Below are 25,259 nucleotides of genomic sequence, written 5' to 3'. Positions count from 1 at the left end.
GGGACGGCCCCCAAGACCCTGTAAAGCTCAGTGCAGAGCGTGCGGCCGGGATATCTGCAGGGCCACGGGCTGCAAAGAGAGAGGAGCTCGGACTGTCGGGGAGGTGGGGGGAGGCTGGTGAAAGGCTGTTCCAGCCCCAGGGCTCAGCGCAGGAGGCCCGGCCGTCCCTGGAGGGCAGCGCTGCTCCCCCTAACCCACAGCCCTTTAGTGCCGCCACCCCACTGGGGGAGCAGCCCGTGGGGCTGGGGCTGGGGCTGGGAGAGCAAGAGTGACCCGGCTGGGCCATGGGCACTGACTCTCTGCTCTGTCTCTCCTTCCCCTCTAGGGTGTCAGAAGTGCCGTGAGCAGGTACGTCCGGGCTCCGTCTGCCCCTCACACCCCGTCGGGCTGGGAAGAGACTCAGAGCCCAGGCTGCAGACCCAGTGCCCCAACTATGGGAGGGTCTCACCCTCTGGATCCAGCCCCCCCTCCGTCCCCATTGCCCTGGGGCTGCAGCTGCTGTGTCTGTGTGACCCACCCAGGGGAGGGGATTGCCCTACAGCTCTGGCTGGAGACCCCTCCCTGGGACCAGGCTGGCTTGGGTGATTATTCATGGGGCTGGGGGCCTGTCACCCCAAGGGCCCAGCTGGGACCTGGCCCCAGCTCTGTCATGGCCCAAAGCCTGTCCCGTGTGATGGGGCCCAGGGGCCTGTGGGGAGAGAGCCGAGTGTCCCAGCCCAGGCCCGAGTGGGGCAGAGTCCCCGTCCCAGAGCCCCCCACCCCATGGGGAGTGACAGGCCTCTTGGAGGCTGAGAGGAGAAGCTGAGGAGAGGCTGGGCCTGGAGAATGGGCCCCTCTGTCAGCCCTGGGATCGGCCCCTCCAGGCCCTAGTGGGGACGTGGGACTGGCCGGGTGTGAGGGGAGCCAGGGCTGGCCCTGCCCAGGCTGGGTTTTCTCTCTGGATGGAGAGAGGCCCCCAGTCCCCAGGCCGGCCCTAAATTCCCTGAGCAGTAGAGGTCATGGCCCCGTTAGCCCTGCCTATGGTCCAGCTTCCACCCATTCCCCGTCTGGCTCTGGGGGGCAGGAACTTAGGGCTGACGAGGGGGAGGAATAAACACACGTCTCTGCAGGGGCGAGAAGGCGACGTCACCACATCCAGCGCCCGAGTTCCCTGAGCTGGAAAAGAGAATCCGGGATTTCCCGCGAGAGAACAATCTCCAGGAGGCTGTTATGGGATTCCTGGGTAAGGGGCGCTGCTGGGGGTTTGTCTCTCGTTGTATTGGAGCAGGGCAGGGGAAGGGATTTGGCCCAGCAGGTTGGGCCCATATTACTCGTGGATCAGCGCTTAATTCAGAGCACTGTGACTGCCCAGCTCAGAGGGGCCCAGATCCCGGGAGAGCCCTGGGGGTCCCAGCTTCCCTGGCTGCTCAGAGCAGAGCCCAAAGGGGAAGATTTCAGGAGAGCAGATAATTCATAATCATGAATCTGTGTGCCCAGCGCTGCCTCCCGCTCTCTCCCTGGTTATCTGAGCGCAGGGACTGATGCTCTTGGTTAACGTGAGACGTTATCACAGACTCAGGGCCGGATTCCCGCCTCCCTGACTGACACCAGCTGAGCATCAGGGCCCTCGTGTTTGAGCACCTTGGGCCAGACTTTCAAAGGTATTTAGGTGTCTGGTGGGAACCTCCAAAGCACCTAACTCCTATGGACTTGCCTAACCTGCTTCAGCACATTTGAAAATCCCACTCAGTGTCTACCTGCATCTCTAGGTGCCTAAATATCTAGGAGAAGCTCCCTCCTTTTGCCTTGGTCGCCAGCCTGTGCTGGGATATTGTATCAGCTTGAAAGAGCTGTGGCTTTAGTAGTGGTGAGACAGGGGTTGTGGCTAATTACTCTCTCTCTCTCTCTCCTTCCAGAGGGGCTGGCTGCAGAGAGAGGTGAGACTCCTGGGTCGCTGTGCTAGGGCAGGGCACGACAGGTGCTGGGAGCCTGTTCCCCTGTCTGGAGCAGTCCCTGGGCTGGGCGGGTGTGACGGGATCTGTATGGGGGAGAAACCCAGCTGGGAAACATGGGACAGAAAAGCCGAGGGGGAGTCGGAGAGCCCTGGTCTGTTGTGAGATGGTGCAGAGCCGGGGGCTGTGGGGAGCAGGCCCATGTAGGTACCTAGCTAGAGCTGCTGCTGAACAGTCCGTTCTGTTTGTGTCAGGACGCCGGCTCTGCCCCACAGTCTCTGCAATGAGCCCCGCTCCGGGTGACTCTGCTGTGTGAATTCTCACCTCTCTTTCTCTGCTGGTTGTTCCAGGACTCAGAAGAGCCCGAGGATTTGCAGGTAACTGTGGTCAATTCTGTATCAATGACTCCAGCCCCCTCCCTTGGAAGAGATTCACTCCCTGCAGCTGCTCCTGGCACCACCCCCCAGTGGTGCCTGCAACCTGGGCTCCCTTCTGGGCAGGGCCCCAGGTCCTGGGAGATGCGCTGGCCAGGCCCAGGGTCTCCAGCAGGGCCATTTGTGCTGGTACCGCACTCGCTGCCAGAGCTCCCAGCCCCTGTCCCAGCCCGGCCTGTTGTCCCAGCGCTGACCCCTGCCCTGCAGGTGGGGACCCTGCTGCTTTGCCTGGCTGAGCCCCCCTCTCTGCCGCTGCCTCTGTCTCTGTGCTTGCAGGCTCAGCCTGTGCCAGGGCCAATGCGGCACCTGGATTCCTTCCCTCGGCACCTGGATTCTCTGTGTCTGGGGCAAATGGCCGGGCGAGGGGGCAGGGATCTACTCAGAGACACATGCCCTGTGCTGCACCCAGAGGGCAGAGACCAGGCAGGGCCATGCAGCAAAGTGCCACCACGCTGGGATTAACCCTTTCCTTCCACCCACCCCACCAGCCCCCGACCGGTCAGTGCCACTCGACTGTCCACGCTCTGATCCCTGGGACCTGTGTCTGGGAGCTCGGGGGAGTCGCTGGGTGAATGTGTGGGGCAGAAACCAGGGCTCCCTGCACTCCTGGGTCTCCGTGTGCCATAGGCGCCGACTTCCCCTCTGTCCCGTGGGTGCTCGTTGCCCCCCCATGGCCCCGCCCCTGCACCACCCTCGCCCCACCCTAATTCTACCCCCTTCCCCAAAGTCCCCGTCCCGCCTCTTCTCCGCCTCGTCCCCTGAGCGCGCCGCATCCCTGCTCCTCCCGCTCCCTCCCGGAAAGTCCTAAGCACTGCCAAACAGCTGTTAGGTGGTGGGAAGCGCTGGGAATGAGGGAAGGAGTGGGGATGCGGAGTGCTCGGGAGAGGGGAGGACGCAAGGCGAGGGGAGCTTGGCTGCTGGTGGGTGTGGAGCACATGCTAATTTTTCCCCAAGGGTGCTCCAGCCCTGCAGCACCCATGCAGTCGGTGCCTATGCCGTGTGAAAGGGGAAGCCCCGTGCGGTCACGCAGCCCTTAGGGGCTGGGTAGTGAGCGTTATTATTGGTATCACGCCCACGAGTGCACCAGGCGCTGCAGAGACAGAACAAGAGACTACCGGCCCTGAAGGGCTCCCGGTCTGAGTGCGGACCAGGCCCCGCAAGGGGAGCCGCAAACGCTGAGGTAGTGCCAGGATCCCAGTGCACCCTGATGCCTGTCCGGCTGGGTCTGACAGTATTGTAGAGACACTGCTGGTGCCGTGCTGGGCCCTGGGTCACCCCAGTTCAGCATCCAGGGAACCACCGGGGAGCTGGGATGGGGAGGCCAGGAGTCAGGTGGGAGGCACCACCCTGTGCTCAGCTGCTCCAGGTTCACACTCAGGGACGCAGGCTCCATTGGGCCCACGCAGACAGACCGGAGAGAGGGAGGCTTTGTCCGCATGGGGAACGGGCAGCAGTTCTGTTAAAGGGGGGGGGCCAGTTGTGCAGACTCATCATGGTGTGGCACCCCCAAGCTCCTCCTCAGCTGGCTCTGGGTGGCCCTGCCACTGCCCTGCCTCAGTTTACCCTCTTCAGAACTCCTTAAACTGCTCCACACAGTTCAATTAAACCCCAAAATAAAATCTTTTCTTTCACTCTGCTCCAGCCTCTGGCTCGAACTCAAGGCCCTCACTCTCCTTGAGTCAGGAGCCCCCAGCCCTCCTTCCCCGAGCTGGGTTCAGGTCAGACTGTACCTCTATTCCCTGCAGCCCTCACATGCAGGGCTCTGTCTTCATTCAGCTGCTGTTTTTATCAATGTCATCTCTGGCAGCTCCTCTCCCTTAGGGGAGTTCCTCTCTCTAGGAGCACCCCTTCCAGGGTCTTTGCTCTGGGAGCTCTCCTGGGATCTGATCTGATCTGATCTCCTCTCCTCTCCTCAGCGGCTTCCTGTCTCTAGGACCCTTCAGCTGAGCCTGGGTAACCCTTTATCAGGCTCATTAGCTGTTTAGCTGCCAACCAGCCACCTAGGGATTTAATTACTTCCAGGGTGGGGCTGGATTGGCTGGTTCTCCCTTACAGGAGCCTGTCATAGGTAGGCTAGGCCCTGACTCCCCCTAAAGGGCCGGCCCCATGACCTCCCTTCCCCTGGTCTACCCAAAGCCGACCTCTACCTAAAGGCAGGCTTGACCATGGCTAACACTCGGTTATGTTCTCCAGCCAGGGGGCACTTCCTGGCCAGCTGCCACAAGGAAACCTACAAGGCCCTTGGCCATATTTTTATTCTTGTCACTGAATTGTGAAAAAATGAAGAGACCAGGAGTTGTGTTCCCCACAGTCCTGTGTAGTTCATGTGGTGGGCAAAATCCCCCCTAGTCTTCAGCCTGGCGTAGTTCAGAACAGCTTGTACTCTGTAAGTCAGAGTCTCCTCTGGCTGTAGCAGAGGTAGGCAATAGCACCCGGCTTCCACCATTGCCCTCATCCTGCTGTGGCAGATACGCACTGTCTACAGAGCTTCCCTCTCAGCCAGATACACACCAGGTGTGTCCATCACAAGGCCCTGTAATGCTCTGCCAGGTCTGGCTGGGGTCTGTTACACACAGCGCCACCTCGTGGCTGCACAGTACAATACAGTTTAGCGTTCCCCGAGAATTGGTAACTGGCCTCAGGCTGCCACAAGGTCAGGGCCGGCTCCAGGCACCAGCCGACCAAGCACGTGCTTGGGGCGGCACCTCCGAAAGGGGCGGCCAATCTTGGGGTGGCAGGGGGGCGCTCGGAGATTTTTGTTCTTGTTTCAGCGGCGCAGCACGGGGGTGGCGGGGGCTTCGGCGGCGCTGGGGGGGCGGGGGTTGGCGCAGCGCGGCTCTCGGGGTTTGGGCAGCCCGACCTGCTGGCGCTGGGGGGGGGGGGCGGAGGTTTCGGCAGCCCGGCACGGGGGGTGGGGGAGGGGCTTTGGCAGCCTGGCACAGTGCGGCGTGGCGCTGGTCTACCCAGCGGCGGCCCAGGGGGGTTCGGCGGCCCAGTGCGGCACGGCGCTTGCGGGGGCAGGGGTTTCAGCGGCGGTGCTCTTTTTTTTTTGCCTGGGGCGGCGAAAAAGTTAGAGCCGGCCCTGCACAAGGTGCCTGCAACAGCTGCCTCCCAGGACACACTCACCCTCCTGCCCCCCCTTGGGAGTGACATTTGTCTTTCACTCAGATAGCTCCTTATTAGCATCTCTAATTATTGCTGAGCACAGCTTTTATTCCTGCAGCCTTGAGTAAATGAACTCTGGGAGCCCATTTCAGATCCAATTCTGTCCACACGACAGGATGGACTTCGTTTTAGCCTCGGTCTGGTGAATCAGAATAGAATAGGGACTAACTGAAGCAGAGCAAAGGCCATTTACTGAAGTAGCATTACCTCTGTTGCTGGTGTTGTATGGGTCACTCTGAATCAGACAGCTGCTGCCTGGTTTAGTGGCTATGGGAGCTGCTGTTTCTCTAGTGACTTGAGAACTTTGAGCAAATATCCCCCTGACCTATCCTCATCAGCTTCCTGTCCACGAAACTGAGGGCCAAGAATTGTCAGTTAAAGGCAAGGCAGATCTCACTGTACATATTGGTGCCTCAGCAGGGGACACCCCTTTGTGGTCACTGATGTGGTCCAGTTTGGGAGTAGATTTTTGTAGACTGGAATCCGATGGCGATTCCATGTGCGTAATCAAACATCAGGGTGAGATGAAGATCGTGCTGAATTACACACTAACACCAATGTATCAATTTCATCTTCTGTGACTGATACAACAGTGCCCTTGGAGGATGTGAATATCCTGTTGTCCAGTTACAAAGGCATCTTAATTATAGGACTTACTGCCAAACTGGGATGGGCTCATTTGACAGCACTATATCGATACATCGAGATGTACACCCCATAAACAGAGACCCTCTTGCACAGCTGTGCCAAGACAGTAGAAAACCTGTTACAGGTCAAAAAGAGAGTGATTTGGCCATCTCATGGACATCACCAGTTTTTCTAGTCACAAGGGAAGATAAAGTACACTGCTTTTGTGGGGTTGTTAGACAGCTAAATACTGTTACAAAAAACATACACCGCCAATCCTACAGATTGATGATGTTCTGACCAATTTGGGGGTGCTCAGGAATCTATTACTCTGGATTTTCCCAGTGGATATTGCCAGGTTCTCTTACGGAAGTTCTGCATAAAGATAACCTTCACTATTGGGCTGCGTCATTATAGTTCAGTTCAGCTTTTTGGGATGACCCAGAGGCCTGCTGCCTCTCAGAGATTAATGACTTAAGCAGATGTTTCTTCTACTTGGATGGTATCATTGTGTACACCATCCAGCTGGATGGAGCATCCGCAATGTCTATGAGCAGCATAGGAATGTCGACAGTTAGAACCAATGAGGCCACCATCTTCAGGGGAAGTTCTGAGTGGCAGTTGGGCCCAGAGTTTTGCAGGTATTTATGTGCCTAACTCCCTCACTGAGTAAAGGTCAGAGTAAAGGTTAATCCATACTGGTTAACCACCTGCTCATAGGGAAAAGCAGGAATTTATGCCCCATTTTAGACAAAACCTTAACCTTAACTGGAGTCGCCACCAGGCACCTCCATAATACTTTATGTCGCTTATATGGTTAACAACCCTTGGTCCTTCCTTTATTACCCGCCCGTGTTCATGGCAACAATGACATAAGTGCTGCAGTGTGACCTCACAATGCTGTGATTTGAACACTGGCTCAGTTGGCCCTCAGTGTCAGTTGCTTTTACTTGGACAGAAGGAGAGGCTGGGTATTGTGCTGGCTAAAGTCGATTTCAGATCCAAGATCTAATCTATTACTGAGGGGAAAAAAGTAAGTGGGCTTTCTTACTCCCCATGGCTGTCCTACCTCTGACCAACAGAGACCCACTTTGCTTAAATTCTGTTTGAAAAGGGTCACCAAATTAAATTCGTTTTTTTGGCCCAGAACCTCAAAGGTATTTAGGCACTTAACTCCCACTGAAATCCATGGGAGTTAGGAGCCTAAATACCTTTGAGAATCTGGGCCTTTGTTCCATTTTATGTCTCTCTCGCTCTGGCATGAAAAGTGCCATCCTAACAGAATCCAGGAGGGAATCCAGCTGTCTGATCAGGGGCTACTTGTGCCCTACCTCTCTCTTACACTCAATTCTTTAGTTCAGCTGTAAAAATTGTGGCAGATAGGGAATAACTCCAGAGTTGATAAGGCTGCATGGTAAGGTTATATTTCATTAACCCAGCAGGGACTTCCGGAGATCACTGAGATCCCTAGAAAGACTTGCCCCCTCTGGGAGTCTCTTCCGCTGATCCCTCTCTGGGACCCTGTTCTAGGATCTCACACAGGGCCCTTGTCCCTGAAGTGGAGAATGAAAGGAAGTGGGTTCTGTTCCAGGCCTCCATTCATCTGTAGACGAGCTCCATACGCACAGACCCCAGAGGACACAATCAGGGGAGTCGCCCACTAACTTCAATGGGCTTGGATCAGGCCCAGATATAGGCCCAATAAAAAGATGGCTCCTGCTGTCCCTGCAGCAGAGTGTGGAAAGGAGAGGCTCTTTGCTGTGGCATTATTTCCTCCAGGTACAGAATGGACAGTAGGGGATTTCCACTTCAGTTCCTGGACATTTAGGGAAGCTGATCCCCATTCTGTGGCCTCACCTCACAGCTGGCATGAGAGGCAGCAATTGGGCTCGAGACATGGCCCTTAAAATCTGCCTTCAAGTTGATTTTCCATAATTCTCCATCTTGAATGAAGAATAACATTTCCTTTCCCCACTATGGCAGATCATTTTGGTTTTGCGCTGCCCATTTCAATGTTTAAAATTTTCCAGGATTAGGAAGGAATGAGGAGATACATATAAATGCTCTTTAATGCTTTTGGGGGTGCAATTCTCCCCCAGGCTGAGGGTCCGCAAAAAGTCATGCACCTCTTACATCCCACTAAAATCCAGAGCCTTGGAGAGTGCAATGAAATTTTGCAATGAATGTGAACAGCTGTAATTTTTCCTGCTGTCTCCAGTGGAGCACAAGCAGCGATGGCTCCAGGCACCAGCGCTCCAAGCGCCTACCTGGGGCGGCAAGCCGTGGGGGGTGCCCTGCCGGTCGCTGCGAGGGCGGCAATCAGGCTGCCTTCGGCGGCGCGCCTGTGGGAGGTCTGCCGGTCCCGTGGATTCGGCGGTAATTTGGCGGCGGGTACGCCGAATCTGCGGGACCGGCGGACCTCCCGCAGGCGCACCGCCGAAGGCAGCCTGCCTGCCGTGCTTGGGGTGGCGAAAAAGCTAGAGCCTCCCCTGAGCACAAGCATGTAGATTAAAATTTAAATCTTTGACAGAGGATTTAAGTAATATTGGAGCACAATGTGATATTTTGAATACAGCTAAACTTTGTGTTGCCCACTAGACTAAGAAGTATATTGTGATATTGATTGATGACCATCAAGCCTGTAATCTTAGCTTTGTGAACTTCTTTCTCCATCTTTGTTCATAGCTCAAGTATTGGAGGAAACCAATGATTGTGAAATTAGTTAAGAGTCCCAACTTCTAAAGCAAGTAAACTTCGGGCTTAAAATGTGTTGGGTTTTATGGGCCAGATCTTCAGCTGCTATAAATCGACAGCTCCATTGACTTGAATGAAGTATTCTGATTTCCAGCAGCTGCGGATCTGACTCAACAAATATATTATTCAAATGAAACGCGTATGCGATGGACAGTGTTCAATGTGGGTTTTTTTAGAAGCACCATAACTGAATTTTGGGTTGGCAAATATTGTGATACATATATATTTGTTTGGATTTTTAGGTGCTTTATAATTCCACTCTTGGTGTCGTCATTGTGTCAGATTAGTTTTGTCACTTCTTTTCTCTAGGGTTACCATTCGTCCGGATTTACCCGGACATGTCCTCCTTTTTGTGCTAAAAATAGTGTCCGGGGGGAATTTGTAAAGCACTCACAATGTCCGGGATTTCCCCCTCCCCCGGCAGAGCAGAGTGAGCGGCTGGGAGGGCTGCAGGGAAGTCCCGGGCTGGACTCGGGAGCAGCTGTAGAGGAGCCGGATCCGCCCTGCATTCTGAGCCGGCAGCTCCCTTGCAGCCCAGTCCGGCAGCACTGTGCAGGGCCAGGGACCGGGTTTTGTTGTGCAGGGCCAGGGACCGGGTTTTGTTGTGCTGGGGAGCTCAGCCACGTGTCCGGCTCGGCTGCACAGAGCCCAACACTCTGTTCTGAGCAGCAGGGTAAGGAGGTCAGGGGGCAGGAAGGTTCTGGAGGTGGCAGTCAAGAAACGGGGGGGGGGCTTTTTGGGGGGAGTGGAGAAAGTTTTGGGCAGTCAGGGTACAGGTAGGGGGTAGGGTCCTGGGGGGCAGTTGGGGGGGGTCTTAGGAGGGGGCAGTTAGGGGACAAGGAACAGGGAGTCTTAGGTAGGGGGTGGGGTTCTGGAGGGCAGTTAGGAGCAGGGGTCCCAGGAGGGGGCAGTCAGGGGACAAGGAGCAGGGGGGGAGTGTTTGGGAGTTCTGGGGGGGGGCTGTCAGGTGGCAGGGGTGGGGAGATGGATCGGAGCAGTCAGGGGACAGGGAGCAGAGGGGTTTAGATGGGTTGGGAGTTCTGGGGGGGGGCTGTCAGGGGGTGGGGAGTGGTTGGATGGGGCGTGGGAGTCCCAGGGGTCTGTCTGGGGGTGGGGGTGTGGATAAGGGTTGGGGCAGTCAGGGGACAAGAGGCAGGGAGGCTTAGATAGGGAGTGGAGTCCTGGGGGGCAGTTAGGGGCAGGGGTCCCAGGAGGGGGCAGTCAGGGGACAAGGAACGGGGGGAGGGTTGGGGGTTCTGGGGGGGCGGGAAGTGGGAGGGGCAGGGGCGGGGCTAGGGCGGGGCTCCTCCCGTCCTCTTTTTTTCTTGCTGAAATATGGTAACCCTATTTTCTCTTTACAAACATTAACTAAGTAACCTTCCTCATCCCTGGGAGGTACGGAAGGGTCAGTATCACCCCTTTTTGGTACATGGGGAAACTGAGGCACGGGGCGGGGACGTGAGTTGCCCAGCATCACACAGTGAGTGAATGGCAACGCCAGGATGAGAAATCTATTTCTGGTTTCCAGTCCCATACTCAAACCATTAGACCACACTGCTTATCCTTTGCATAGTTTTGAGTATATTTATTGACTTTATTAAAACAACAAAGTTCCAAAAGGAACCCCCAAACCTTTGCTAATATACAATTTGAGTCGAGGATTTATTTCTGTATTTATAAGAACTAGATTCATTACAGCTGAGCATTTACATGTTAAAAAGGAAGGCAATTCTCAACTGAGGTTCTGGCACCAGCCTTTAATCTGGCCCCAGCTACTTCTCATTTTGTAGAATCACAGAACTGTGGGGCTGGACGGCTCCTCAAGAAATCATCAAGTCCAGCCCCCTACGCTGAGGCAGGACCAAGCAGGGTGCGATTCCCTGCTTGAGGAGACATCCCTGCGCTAGCTGTCATCAAGCTAGCATGTTAAATAGCAGCGTGGCTGCGACAGTTCAGGCAGTGGCTTGGGCTAGCTACCGGAGTACGTACTCATAGGGTCCGGGTGGGGTTGTACTCGGGGTGGTTAGCCCCTCTCACCACTGTCCATGCTATCCTTGCTACAGTGCTATTTTAGCAAGCCAGTGCGAATATGTGTATGCGAGCTGGGTATCACACCCCCAGCTACAAGTGTAGAGATACACTTGGTGGGGAGATTGGCAGGGGGTGCAGGGTCCCAGGCCCAGATTCGCAGAAGTATTTAAGCTCCTAACTGCCATTGATTTCCATGGAAGTTAGGAAACTCCATACCTTTGAGGATCTGGGCCCCAGTTCTCGGGCTCTGCTGTCTGTGGCTCACATTTTTAGCTGGAGGACGACGCACACATTCTCACTAGCTTCAGGCTGGAAATTGTCCCGCAGACAATAAGATCGACTGAAACAAAACTGGCCACCCTTCCTGACTTGTTGCACAATGGACGTGCACAGCTTGCCAAGGGAGGAGAAGGAGGAGGACGCGGCTGCTGAGGGCACGTCCACCTTGGGAAGAGAGGAACATTCCAGTGGGAGTCAGCGTGAGCTGGAGCTGGCTCGAGAAGATACTCAAGATGGCCCAGCCAAGGTTGTTCCTAAGCAGAGTGGGCCCATCCTAAGGTGTCTAAAGCGAATCTGCCAAAAAGTGAAGAGAGGCAAGACGCGATATCCCCGAACTGTCACTACAGGTAAAAGGAAAGGCTAAGGATGCGCTAAGGGGTGGGAATGAAGGGAGGCAAACACAGTCTCAACCCCCATGTGTTCAAAGATTTGCAGTGATCCCAAAGGCTCTTGGGTTTGTGTTCCACTTAGGGGAAACTGAAGACAAGGCACAGAGAGTTGGGGGGAGGGGGAAACATGGAAAAAGTGGAGGAGGGGAGAACAAATAGATGTGGCCGCATGGCTTTGCTAGTGGGTGGACAGCGCTCTTCCATGGCTGAGTCTGCATGCAGCTCGAGGGCAGCCCTCTGTTCTGCACGGGGGGCAGAGATCACTGCTGGAGCTTGGCAAATAAATAATGAGCTAGCAGTAATCAGTCCCAGTACTAATCATCCCGGAATCTCCCAGAGACTGGAATGACAGGAGACAGTGTTCCTGAATCAGGACCAGTTTGGTAAATGCTGGATCTCTGTGAGGTCCTTCCATCCCCAGTGTGAACACAATACTTACAAGCCCTGATACAAACACTAGACCCGGGTGACGGTCAGACCCCTGTATTTCTAAGGCTCTCCAGCACTGGTGGAGGTGATGATGCCCCCAGAGCCTGTATTTCTCTGGGAATCTCTGGCTGCTGGAAGAGGAAGGGCAGTTTCTATTTCTCTCCACCACACACTGCTCTCCCTTCTCTTTCTTACCCTTGTAGTGAAGTCATTGCTTGGAGCAGGCAGAACAATACAACACTAGGGATGACTGACTAGCCCAATACCTGGGTTGGAATGGGAGTCCTATTTCTGGATCCTAGAGCCTGGTTCTCATTACACTAAGGCCTCTTTCCACTGCTCTGGCAGGTACATCTCTCTCAGGAACCATAAGGAGGAATGGGGAGGGAGTAAAATGGGGCCTAGGTGTGGCCATGCCTCTGCACCCAGAAGTGTGCAAAGGAGACACCCCCACACACACTCTGGGCCCAGCTGGTGCCTCTCCACAATAGGGCCCTGCTCTTGGAGAGCCCGTAGGCATTACTGTAATAAAAATCTGAAATAACAGCTAGAGACTTACATTGTTTCTAAATGAAAGCTTAGATGCTGCAGAACAAAAAGGCATTAGAAAAAAGAAGCCAATATGCCAGGCCACCGTGGCCCATCCCACGCTGAGCCCTGGTTTAGTCCAGTCTAGTTTTAAATGTCTTTAGCCAACGTTTCTCAAACAGTGGGTCTTGATCCCAGATGATTACACAGAGCAATCAAGGGAGTCAGGAGGCAATGAAAATTGTATTATAACCTAAAGCAAAAATAATCGTGCTCCCCCACTCCCTGCACACCTTTACCCTTCAAGGTCAAATATTCTTGGCCAACCTCTCACAACACACGTGCAGGTGAATTCTGTAGGGCTAATGTTGTTAGCAATGACACATTTCTAACTCTTATAGTGAGTGTAAAGGCGAAATTCTTTGACTTTGAATAAGTGGCCAACCTGAAAACCACAGACTTAAGCAATGGGGCTTCAACCACTTCCCTTGGGAGGATGTTATCCTGGCTGTTCCACCCATCACGAGCCCCTAGCTGCTTTCCCATGCTGCTGACGGCGGCAAAGCAGGATATGTGAACTGAATCCTAATTGCAAGAGCATCAGCCAGTCCTATTCAGCCATATTTGGCTGGCTAATGTTCATGCTGTCGGACAAATCTATTATTTGGTTGCCCTGTACAGTACAGCGAGTCCTGGTATTTCTTTGGGTCTGTGCTCATTCATGTCCAATCGGAGAGCACAAGATATTTATTGTGTAATGAATCAATAACATTTATCCAAGAAATAAAGAGGGTAGAGGATGTGACTGGAGTCAGGAGAACTATCTTCTATTCCCAGCATTGCCAGTGACCTGCTGTTTGACTGAGCCAGTCACTTCACCTCCCTGTGCCATGGTTTCTCCGGCCATAAAAATGGTGGTAATAATACCGGCTCACCTTTAAAAGCCATTTGGAGATCCTCCACTGAAAAACTCCATAGAAGTGCAAAGGAGTCTCATTCTGGGTCTCTCTTATTTTGTTTTTGTTTTTTAAGGAATCCCCAATTTGATTCTGATTTTGATCACACCAATCTCTCTTGCTTTGAGAGTCAGTGGCTTATTTCACCAGCATCACAGTTTCCTTCACTTCTCCCCTGCTCAAGCAGGATATAGATGTCTAGCCCTATTCAAAACAAACGGTAGGAATCAAACCAATCAAGCCAACAAACAAAAGATAACCCTACCCAGAGCAGAGATATCTTACCCCAAAAAGGGAAATGTGCCAGTGACGCCAAGCTTTCCACTAGGAACTTCGCTATTGCTCATTGATTTTAGCTGGAAGGAGCCCAGATACCACGGTGATGGGCAGCAGTATACAACCCCAAGACAGACAGACCGTGTCCTTTCTTTGGTTTAAATGAACTGTCTTTTGGGCACCAATCAGTCCATGAATGACACCTCAGGGCGCGTTCGTTCCCCTTTAACCAGCAATTTCTTTCTTTCTGTCATTCCTTCTTTCTTATTAGTCCCAGATATCTCGTGCATGGAGACTATTTGGGAGGCGGATGAAAGTGGACGTGAGCAGCATGGCTGTGCTATGGAGGGAGCCATGCTCTTGCTGGAATCATGGAGAAACACTGTTGACTACTTCAATAGTAACAAAGAGATATAAACCTTCTCCATCTAATCTGTAAACTAGTGTCCCCTCACGCTGTCCGTCCCACCTGACCCAGCCTGGGACATCCCAGAAGGTTTATCACATAGGGTCTGACTTCTCTTCAAACCCTTTGCCTACAGCACTCAACCTTTCTTCTTTCACTTACTCCAGACAATCCAGCCTCTGGATGCTTTTCTCCTATTATACATATTAGGTGCCTTCTCCAGATACATCCCACAAACTCTTTGGTGATCTCATGCCCCGTTTGTCGGTGGTATCCTTGATTTGCAGGGATTTCCCACCACTCTGTGCTAGTTTCAGTAGATTCTTGCCCGGCTACTCCCCTGCCTCACACTATCCGTTGGACTCAAGGACGAGACATTTCCACCCAAGGTCTCCCCTGGCGACTGCTCCTCTCTCAGGGCTGGTCTACACTGGGGGGGGGGGGGATCGATCTAAGATACGCAACTTCAACTACGAGAATAGAGTAGCTGAAGTCGACATATCTTAGATCGATTTACCTCGGGTCCTCACAGCGCGGGATCGACGGCCGCGGCTCCCCCGTCGACTCCGCTTCCGCCTCTCGCTCTGGTGGAGTTCCGGAGCCGACAGAGAGCGCATTCGGGGATCGATTTATCGCGTCTAGACGAGACACGATAAATCGATCCTCGATAGATCGATTACTACCCGCCGATCCGGCAGGTAGTGAAGACGTACCCTTAGACCTTCACTGACAAAACAAATGGGTCCAGCTTTGTCGCTTATACACATGGTGTCAAGGCTGAATCCCTACTCTAGCACTTCGAGTGCAGAAGGTGGAGGCTGGCAAGGATTTAAAAAATCAATACTTGCCACTCCAGGCTTGTATTACACTCCCAAGGTTACAGCTTTTCTCTGGCCTTGTCTTGGTAAACGCTGCCACCACCCAAATGCAAAAAAAACCCTTGGACCCAGGAAGGAGCACTTGGGAATTCTTCCCTGTGGGGTATCCTCAAGCCCTTTCAAATCCCGCCCGCCCCCCCTTGGACCCAGGAAGGAGCACTTGGGAATTCTTCCCTGTGGGGTATCCTCAAGCCCTTTCAAATCCCGCCCGCCCCCCACCCCCCCGGGGAAGAGCTGAGAAAGAAAACAAAGGAAATCTGCTGTTGCCACCAGCTAATTAAACAACATGCACAAACCTCTGAGGACACCAAAAATCCAATTCTGTTCTTAAAAAAGGTAAATTTTGTTAAAAACAAAAAGGAAGAAAGTACATCTGGAACTTAGGCTTTTTGCTAGATCTTAAAAGAAAACAATTACAAAAATTAAGCATCAAGATAGCTCTCTTGAGGTTCAGCTTCAAGGTTACAAGCAAAACAAAAGTATCTGGGGTTAGCACAGAGAAGATCCACAAGCCAAAATAAAGAAATAAACCTGATCGCGTCTAGTTGAACATTCCCTGTCCAATGATTTTTCTCGGTATGGAAAATGAATTTTCATACCTGGTTCCAGCCTTACAGAGAATTGCTGCTCCATGTCCCGTCTCCAGAGAACAGACACAGACAAAGAGAAGTTTTTTCCCCATTTTAAAAAGTTTTAGCCCTCCCATTGGATCTTTTGGTCAGGTGCCCACTCCTTTTCCTTTAGCTGGGGAACTTTGTTAACCCTTTACAGGTAAAGCAAGCAGAGAACAGCCACCAAGAGGGACTTTATAGCTAACTGGCTGGCTGGGTGTTCATAAAAGGGAGCCCCCCCACTTCATTTATTACACATGGTCACGCTACATCTGGCTACTTGTCCTACAGAAAACAGGCCCTGTGTGGAGTCCTCCACATCGAGTCCCATTGCTGTTCTGCTTGTTCTCCTTGATCCAACCCTTCTCTGAACAAGTAGCTCACACAGTCAGGTCCTACACAATCCAACATTCTGCTGGAAGCCATCAGAACCCTTCTTAGACTGTCAATTCTTGGGAGCTGGGCCTGTGTCTTCCTTTGTTTGCAGACAGAGCCCAGTATATTGTAGGTGCTGCCCGGATACATCATCATCCTCAACTCACCACGATTTCTGATCCTGACTATTCATTGCTCTGCAACATTGTTAATTTATCTACCAGGTGTTCCGTGTGGAGGGGTTTTGAATGAAGGTAGAATATTCTACCCGATGATGTTCTCTATCTAAATCCCTTTCACCCTGATATATATTTTTTCTCATTTTGGTTTAGGATTTCATTATGAAAAAAAGTTTCTTAAGACTCTTGTTTGTTCTCAGCAAGAGCATCGACTGGCATAACATGCCTGACTTTTTTATTCACAACTTTGCATCAGACACTGCAGGAGCCATAGTGGTGAGTAAATAATATACACAGGGTCCGTGTTGTTGGTTGGAAAAGGTTGATGAACTGTGGAGAATACTTAGCTGCTAAACCCACGCTAGGGTCCATGGAATCTGGAGAGTTGTAAAGAACTTTGATGTATACACTGAAGCAATTATTTTAGTGTGTAAAATTGAGGTCAGTGCTGATTGACTGGAAATATTAGTGTGAATGGACAGAGAGAGGATGCTAGTTGGTGGGAAGTAGGAGATGAGTGAACAGAGATGGATGAGGAAATGAGTGAGTGAATTTGTGGCTGGGTAGAAACGGATGAGATCCCTTTGGACAACAACATTGGCTGAGCAGCTTCATGATCTGGGAGCTCTTCCATCAGAAAGGAAGATCCTGGGTTTTGGCTGGGCTCCTTGTTACTTTTGGAATATCTGATGTTCTTTTAGCTGGGGATTTATTGGAGACTCCGGAGAAGCCTGTGGCTAATTTAGCCTTTTTTGAGGCCTCCAGAGTTAGCTGTGATGCCAGGGCTTTGTATAACCTCCTCAATGAATGTGTGAGGGAGTAGGACTGATGCTGGGAGCACTTGTGTCTCATTTACTATGTTTGCCCCTTTGTGACTTACAGGAGATGATTAAGAAAGAACCCCGGGACTCTCTCTAGCACCATACGGCTCCAGGCCATGGCCATCATTATCGAGCTGAGGTAATGTGACTTCTCATTTAACTGCCCAGCCTTCACACCTGGCTTCTCACTCCATGCTCGGTGGGACCAGAGTTGCTAATAGCAGTCCCTCACTTCGTGCCTTTTTCTCTTTAGATGCTGAGGACTCTTTGGGGAGGAGCTGGGGGACTATTGCATGGCTGACTGATGATTTTCTACCCAGTAACTTTGTAATCCTCTTTACTCCACATGTGATTCAAAGCCAAGAGTCTCTGCAGACATTTTGAGATGATTTTCTTTCTGGAGGTGTTAGCTGAGTCATTTCCTTCACTCTCTTCTGTAGTGTTTCTGAGCCGGATTTACTATTCGGGTCACCAGTCCCTGCCCTCCCGTGCTTTTCCTGTATTCTGTTAATCTTTGCCAGTGTCTTACTCTTCTACATTGTTACTGTTCACATGATCTTGTTCTCTTGTATAGTCCAGATGTCTCTTAGTCTCACGCTCCTTCAGCATAACCCTCAGTTCATGTCCTCACCATCTGATGCCTCCGTTACGCTTCAGCACCTCAAAGTCCAATCCAGGCTTCTTCCTTTTATCAGCAAAAAGCATGTGGTGAAGGCCATGGGCTCCCACCAGAGATGGGTCCTGCTGAGAACATTCCTCAAGAGCGTGTTTTCCCTGCCACTTCTAATGACATTGCAGGTGCAAGGAGTAATCAGGGGTATAAGCGGCCAGTACACAAAGGTAACTCAAGAATGTCTTCCTGTTACTTACTTTGGGCCCACATTGGTGATATGTGACTACACTGTCAGCGAAATTTCTCATGGAACGCCATTGTGGAGTATCAGTTGGGGACTTTAGCCCCGGTGACGTGGCCCTGATCATTCGTCCCATGCATACAGCAAGTAGCTGCCACATTCCCAATTATGAAAATGATCCATCCGTTTTCAATTTACTAGGGAACTACTGGGGATCCCAGTCTGGGTAGTGAAGCTAGAATGAGGCATGTGGAATGAAGAAAACGTACTTAGTGCTTGCCCCAGAAATGGGGCTGGCTATTGTTTGATCACTGACCGGATATTTCTGGTGTGTGGCACCTCCCACAGCTAGGTCCTCTTGCATGAAGGGGCTGAATAAAGTTGGGGTCCTGCGGCACTCGATACAGCCACATTTTCAGCCTGAACTTTACTTTAGTCCCTACTTTTGACCTGCAATTATTTGCAGTTACACCTTAGCTCACGTGGGCACCTGAAATACCTGATTTCACACCTAAATCCAGTACTTTGGCATTGAAGTGATCAACTTGACGGGTGAAAAGACCAGTAGGAGCAAAGCTGCGCCTGCAAATTGTGGGTGTAAATATGGTGGCAAATCTTTAAACATCTGACCCGTACTGTCAGAGTTGCTAAAGCTTTCAGTGCCTGCGCTTTTTTAATTCTGAAAAGCCATTTATGGCCCTAAAGTTGAGGGGAGAGAAATTACAGACACTGGACCAAATTCACTACCAAAGTCAATAGAATTTAGAACACTTAATTTGCCTCACATCCCACATGCTCACATATGCTCTCTCTAACCAAATCATTGGAGTGAATAGTATCTAAGACCCAGAGGAGTAAAGGGCAAAAACACAGGGCCCGCGCAAACCATTAGGCGGTCGCCTAGGGCACTACAATTTTGGGGGTGGCGACCACAGCGGTATTTCGGCAGCGGGACCTTCCGCCGCCTCTGTGGGGGGCGGCATTTTGGGGTGGGACCTTCCGCCGCCTAGGGCAGCAGAAAAGCTGGCGGCACTCCTGCAAAGACAAGGTGATATATTTATTAAAGTGATATTTATTTCTAATGTTAAAAAATCTGATTTCAATGTAGGACTTTCTTTTGCTATAACCTTTTCCTTACTCTCTGATAAGGGTTTTGCTGCATGATATCTTCCCAAGGGAGGCATTGATGAATTCATTACATCAGGTTTGGGGGATGATTTGGAAGATCAATTATAAGAAAAGGGTCATTTATACTGCAGATGTCTTTCTGTTATCAGTTTCCTTTGGTTTATAATGGAAATGAGACAGGGATATAACGATGCATCTGGCTTTCTGGGTGATTGTCAAGAGCACAGCTTTGAATCACGGCAGGCCAATATCAGTTGAAACATGAGGCTAGTTTTCTCGAGATTCCTGAAGGATTCACTGCCCAGAACAAATCTAAATACGGTTTCTCTTGTGCTCAGGGCACCCACATTATTGAATAAGTGAAGTAGCTAATTATTTAGCAACTATTGTGTACAAGAAGTATGGGCCAGACCCTTCGCTGGTATGAATCCGTGTAGCTTCACGCCCGCTGATGGAGCTATGTCAATATGCACTCATTGAGGATCTGGCCTTATTTTTATAGACCTTGTCTTAGGACAAGGTCTGAACGATAAATTCTATTGGTTTATGACTTGGAAGCCAGAAAGGACCATTAGATCATCTGACCCAGGGGTGGCCAACCTGAGCCTGAGAAGGAGCCAGAATTTACCAATGTACATTGCTGAAGATCCACAGTAATATGTCAGCAGCCCCCCATCAGCTCCCCCACCCCACTCCCAGCGCCTCCTGCCCTCTGGCAGCCCCGCTGATCAGCACCTCCCCCTCCCTCTCCGCACATCCCGATCAGCTGTTTCATGGCATGCAGGAGGCTCTGGAGGGGAGGAGCAATGGCAGGGCAGGCTCAGGGGATGAGGCGGGAAGGGGTGGAGTGGGGGCAGAGCCTGTGGCAGAGCCAGGGGTTGAGCAGTGAGCACCAGTAGCGTAGCTAGGGTGGAAGCGGGGCAGCGGCCGCTCCCCCACCGAGCACAAGTGGCGCCTTTTTCATTTTACTCACCCGGGAGCAGGAAAAAAAAAGGCGCCACCTGCTGCGGTGCCTTTACTGACGGGGCGGCGCTCCGGGTCTTGGCGGTACTTCGGCGGGGGGACCTTCACTAGCTCCGGGTGTCTTCGGCGGCACTGAAGCTTCATCGCCGAAATGACGCCGAAGACCCGCAGAGCGAGTGAAGGTCCCGCCACCGAGGTGCCACCGAAGACCCGCAGAGCGAGTGAAGGTCCCGCCACCGAGGTGCCGCCGAAGACCCACAGAGCGAGTGAAGGTCCCGCTGCCGAGGTGCCGCCGAAGACCCGCAGAGCAAGTGAAGGTCCCGCCACCGAGGTGCCGCCGAAGACCCACAGAGCGAGTGAAGGTCCCGCCGCCGAGGTGCCACCGAAGACCCGGAGCGCCGCCCTGTCAGTAAAAGCGCCGCAGCGGGTGGCGCCTTTTTTTTTCCACTGCCCCTGTTCCCTCCACCTGGCTACGCCCCTGATGAGCACCCCCGGACACATTGGAACGTTGGCGCCTGTAGCTCCAGTCCCGGAGTCGGTGCCTATACAAGGAGCCGCATATTAACTTCTGAAGAGCCGCATATGACTCTGGAGCCACAGGTTGGCCACCCCTGATCTAGCCTGATTTCTTGTATAATACAGGCCAAAGAATTTCACCCTGTGATTCTTGCCTCAAACCCATAAGATAAATTATTTGTATAATCCACAGCTCTGTGGCGCTGAGCATAACGGTTCCCCCTCCTTTCAGGTTCTCTTCATTGAAACATTGCAGACCCTCAACGAGATGCTCCTGAGTCTGATTTTAGAAAATCCAGTTCCGGCTGAGCTAGAGAGGATCTTGCAGGTAAACAGGATCTGGAGATGCCGGTTGGAGGATGGTAAGGTAGGGAAGAGGAATAGGAAAATCTTGTTAAGAGCTTGTGAGGGAAAGGAGAGTTAAGGAAAGAATGGAGTGCCCCATCTCCACAGGGTTCTCCTATTAGGGCATATGTGACAAGGTTCATGTAGCACGGGGGAGTCTTCTATTTCCATCTGTGAGGTCTGACAATCTCCTCCATTGTTAACCTCAGTTTCTTTCCTGTCTCCTGGTGGCCCTTACATCACAGTGTCCTTTCCAAATGAGGACGTTATTCCCTTTACTGCCCATCATTGCCACTCCTGATGCAATTGGAGGGGTCGCTGCCAGGACTCTAGTCCCCCGTGAGGGCTGGTACCTGGCCTCCACAGAACTCCCAGCTCCAGCTGTCCCACAGTGAGAACCAATGGGTGCAATGGGAACCAAGACTGCCGCTAACTACAGAGCATGAGGGCTGGCCCAAAGTCTGCAATCATGAAAGAATAGAAGTTTTCCTCCAGCTGCTCTTATTTTGCTGAATGAAATGCTGGATTGTGTGGCTTGTCCAGAGAAGACTTGGCCCTTCCCTTCCTTACATAGGACCAATCCTGCATCCATTAAAGGGTCGATCCAATGCTCATTGAAATCAAATGGGGACCTTTCCGTTGACTTCCATGGGCATTGGATCGGTCCTTAGATCAATGTCAAAACTTTCATTGACTTCAGCGGGTGTGTGACTGGGCCCTCAGAGAGAAATGCACTTTGCTTTCGTTCAAAGAGAAGAATTCCATGTGTATTTTGAGTCTGCACAAAGCAGACGCAGCCTGTATCTGTAAGAGTGAGATGATTCAGCCAGAATAAAGATTATCCTTTGGGGATCACTTGTATACACCCTTTCCCCCTGTTATTTTTAACCTCTCTTGTTTTTCCTGCAGCTCATGGACTCCTGGATGCAGTCCAGGGAAGCTTGCTGGCGGGAGAGGGCTGTATGGAGCAGCATACTGCTCCTAAACTTCGTGGCCACAGAAGTCAAACTGGATGTGAGTAACTCTTGACTTCTAGTGACCTGATTGCAAACTAGACCTACAGGGCACTCTCCCACACCAGAGAAACTTCCTGCTTAGAAGTATGTTGATGGGCCCCACAGTGCAATGCTCCCTAATAGGCGGAGGAAAAACCGATCTCATTGCTCGTAAATCATCCTGACTGAGATGGGTTGGCGTCTGATACACTTGGAAAATAAATCCAGTGCCCTGGAGGAATAGGCCACCTCTTTCCAATGCAGGAAAGGCAGCTAACAAGGGGCACAGGAAGAACGGGTTTTTCTATGGTTGGATCTAATGAATTTCAGAGAAAAGAGATTTCAAAATCCTAGAGACTGAAGACATTTCATCCCCAGCTGGTTCCCTGTTTGCCTCCATTCCTCATCCTAGTACCATGGGATACTTTCCTCTTGTGGAGCTGCAGGAAGAGGCCTCTCCATTCCAGCCCACCTCAGCCGTTACAGATCATTAAGATCCTGATCTTGCTCACACTGAAGTCTGTGGCAAAACTCCAGTGGACGTCTGTGGTGCGGGATCGAGCCCTATATTCTTCTTCTGGCTCCCAAGCCTCTTCTGAAGAGGGAGAGCTGAGGCTCACGCCCCATTATAGAAAGGGACTGTGTGGATATAGACTCCTTGCCTAGGAGACACAGCCCACTTTACCTGCAGTGGTAATGGATTCCACCTCTCCTCTTTTGTACAATTAGGAAGCGTCTCCATTCACCAGGCTCGGACACCTGGTTGCAGTGCTGGGGATCCGCTGTGGGGATCCCGTCAAGGCGATCAGCTCAAAGGCAGCAGAGGCTGTTCATTACCTCGTCTCTATTGCGTGGCGCCAAAAGAGTAAGAGAAGCACTGATGAGCATCGGAATCCCCCTCCTGGGAGCTAAATGCTAGAGACTTTCCTCAGGCAAAGCTCCCGTTCAGGATAGTGCCTGAGGAAGAAGTAGAGCATCTGGCTCGGTATTTGTTCCTTTGAACAGAGTGATAGTTTTTTTGTGGCTCTAGAAACAAGCGTCTGATAGTCATCCCGTAATTCTAGCCCTGACTTTCAAAGAAAGGAAAGGGGAGGGGGGGAATACAGAGAAAGGCAACACACGTTACCGCAAACTGAGACTGGTAGAGCTCATTCCATCAGTGGGAATGGGAAGGGTCAGTGGGACACGATGATAGGGGATTAAACGCCATCAGACCAATTAGTTCAGTTCGAGATGCCTGTACCCCGAACGCCCCAGAATTTGATGGCTGTTGGAAATCTGGATCCAAATCTGGGGCTCGATTCATGACTGTCTTAATCCACTTCTATGCCACTGAAGTGTTTTGGCTAGATTCCAGTCACCACTTGATAGAGTCACTTTACTCTGGGGGTCAAGGCCCTGATCCAGCACAACATTTACGCACATCTGTAACTTTCATCAGGCGAGTAGTCCCACGGAAGTCCCTGGGATTATTCATCTGCTTAGAATAATGTACGTGCTTAAATGCTTTCCTGGATTAGGGCCAAACAAAGGGCTTTGTCCAGTAAAGAGGGATGAGAGCAGAAGCCAGGAAGCAGAATGGAAAGTTGAGAGTGTTATTAACATGTATTTCAGTTGCACAGTTGGACAGAAAGAATGTGGAATGGACTGAACAGAGGAACAAGGAATTTCTGGTTGCTTGGAGCCCCACTGTGGTTTGCAACAGCCCCTCCAGGATCGCAGAGGTAATCACATCCTGGCACTAATGACCATTCTACATTGGTGTCAGTACAATACGGTATCGCACAGCTCCAAACTACTTCCTGTCCCTGGATCGCCCATCTCTATTGTGTATGGCTTACCCAAGAATTACAGCTCCTGCCCTTACTCATGGCTAGAAATGACATGCTCAGAAAGAAACAAGATGGGTGAGGTCCAATTTTTTTATTGGATCAACTTCTGTGGGTGAAAGAGACAAACTTTTGAGCCATACAGAGCTCTTCTTCAGACAGAGACAGAAGAACTCTGTGTAGCTCAAAAGCTGGTCTCTCTCACTACCAGAAGTTGGTTCAATAAAAGATATAACCTCACCCACCTTGTGTCTCTAATATCCTGGGACCGACACTGCTACAACAGTGAAGACAACAAATGCTCATAAAGAGTGATCTACTCTGCAGCAAGTGGTTCTCAACCTTTCCAGACTATTGTACCTCTTTCAGTCCCAGGGGGCGGGGTTTGGGCTTCAGCTTGAGCCCCGGGCGGTGGTAAGGTGGCCGGGTGCCCGGTTTTCGACCAGAAAATCTGGTTGAAAAGGGGATCTGATAGAGTCCGGTCAGATCTACTGACTGGACACCCAAAGTCCTGTTACTGCGGGTGAGGGAGGTGGGGAGGTGCCAGGTCATCACCCGCACCAGCCCCTACTTAACCGGGGCCGCCACCTACCCACATCATGCGGCTGCAGCAGGCAAATTGCTCCTGACCTGGGCGGGGAAGAGGGGAAGAGCAGTGAGCAACAGTGGAAGGGGAGAAGAGGACCAAATGGGGGGCAGGGCCTCGGGGGGAAGAGGCAGGGCAGAAGAGGTCCAGCACTCCTGCATGAGTGTCCGGTTTTTAAATATTACAAAGTTGGCAAACCTAGGCAGTGGGCTTGGCTTGGGCTTCAGCTTCTGCATGTATCTTAGATTTGCGGGGGCCCTGTTTGCCACCCCCAATGGCGACCCTAAACTTGTGACCCCCTTAAACCCATCCCATGACCCTCCTGGGGGTTGCCACCCCCAGATTGAGAAACACTGATATAGTAGATAGTATAAACAAGTCATTGTCTGTATGAAATGTTAGTTTGGACTGACTTTGCTAGTGCTTTTTATGTAGCCTGTTGTAAAACTAAGCAAATATCTAGATGAGTTGATGTACCCCCTGTACCCCCAGGGACGGCAAGTTATATGGGCCCATGGTGCCCGGGCTTGAGAAAATTCAAGGCCCAGGGGACCTGGCTCCACCAATGTTCGGGACCGGGTCTCTCTCCCAGCCCCGCCTGCCGCCCCCACGCACCTCTCCCGGCCCCGGCTGCCACCCCCGCGCGCCTCCCCCAAGCGCCCCTGCCTTCCCTGGGCAGCGGGGGGCTGCCCCCTGCAGCTCCGCACTGTGCTCCCTCGCCAGCCGCTGCCGCAGCCGGCTACAAGGAAGCGGCGCCGGGGGCAGGCTGAGGCGGCTGCTGCGCCTGCGGAGGGAGGAGGGGAGGAGCGCATGGCAGCCCCCCCCCGCCCCCCGGCAGGAGACTCCGAGTCGACTCGGGGGAGGGGAGGGGGAGGCTTCTCCTGGCTGAACCTCCTGAGCAGCAGCCTGGGGGGGCTTGGATGAGTGTCGTGTTGGGGGTCGGTGAGGAGGCCCCCCCTTCCTCTCCCCCAGAG

General features: G+C 52.2%; 1 protein-coding gene across 8 annotated transcripts in view; it reads left to right on the top strand.

Annotated features, from left to right (window-relative positions):
• Window positions 1–1,105: 1,105 nt before the first annotated feature.
• Window positions 1,106–25,259, top strand: part of LOC135977218 (maestro heat-like repeat-containing protein family member 7) — a 45,631-nt gene continuing 21,477 nt past the window's right edge. For 2 of the 8 annotated variants that reach the window (XM_065576784.1, XM_065576782.1), the window contains exons 1-9: window positions 1,106–1,222; window positions 1,896–1,916; window positions 2,186–2,308; window positions 11,270–16,524; window positions 17,131–17,909; window positions 20,763–20,858; window positions 21,785–21,889; window positions 22,600–22,735; window positions 23,485–23,594. In XM_065576784.1, the coding sequence (XP_065432856.1) occupies window positions 17,622–17,909; window positions 20,763–20,858; window positions 21,785–21,889; window positions 22,600–22,735; window positions 23,485–23,594 (735 nt within the window). In that variant the 5' untranslated portion in view covers window positions 1,106–1,222; window positions 1,896–1,916; window positions 2,186–2,308; window positions 11,270–16,524; window positions 17,131–17,621. The remainder of the gene's footprint in view (window positions 1,223–1,895; window positions 1,917–2,185; window positions 2,309–11,269; window positions 16,525–17,130; window positions 17,910–20,762; window positions 20,859–21,784; window positions 21,890–22,599; window positions 22,736–23,484; window positions 23,595–25,259) is intronic. The other 6 variants (XM_065576778.1, XM_065576777.1, XM_065576781.1 and 3 more) reach the window with 6 other exon arrangements.

The sequence above is a fragment of the Chrysemys picta genome, chromosome 23 (genome assembly GCF_011386835.1).
Source record: "Chrysemys picta bellii isolate R12L10 chromosome 23, ASM1138683v2, whole genome shotgun sequence".
NCBI lineage: Eukaryota > Metazoa > Chordata > Testudines > Emydidae > Chrysemys > Chrysemys picta.
The sequence above is the reverse complement of the archived record's forward strand: the minus strand, read 5'-3'. Positions and strand labels throughout refer to the sequence as shown.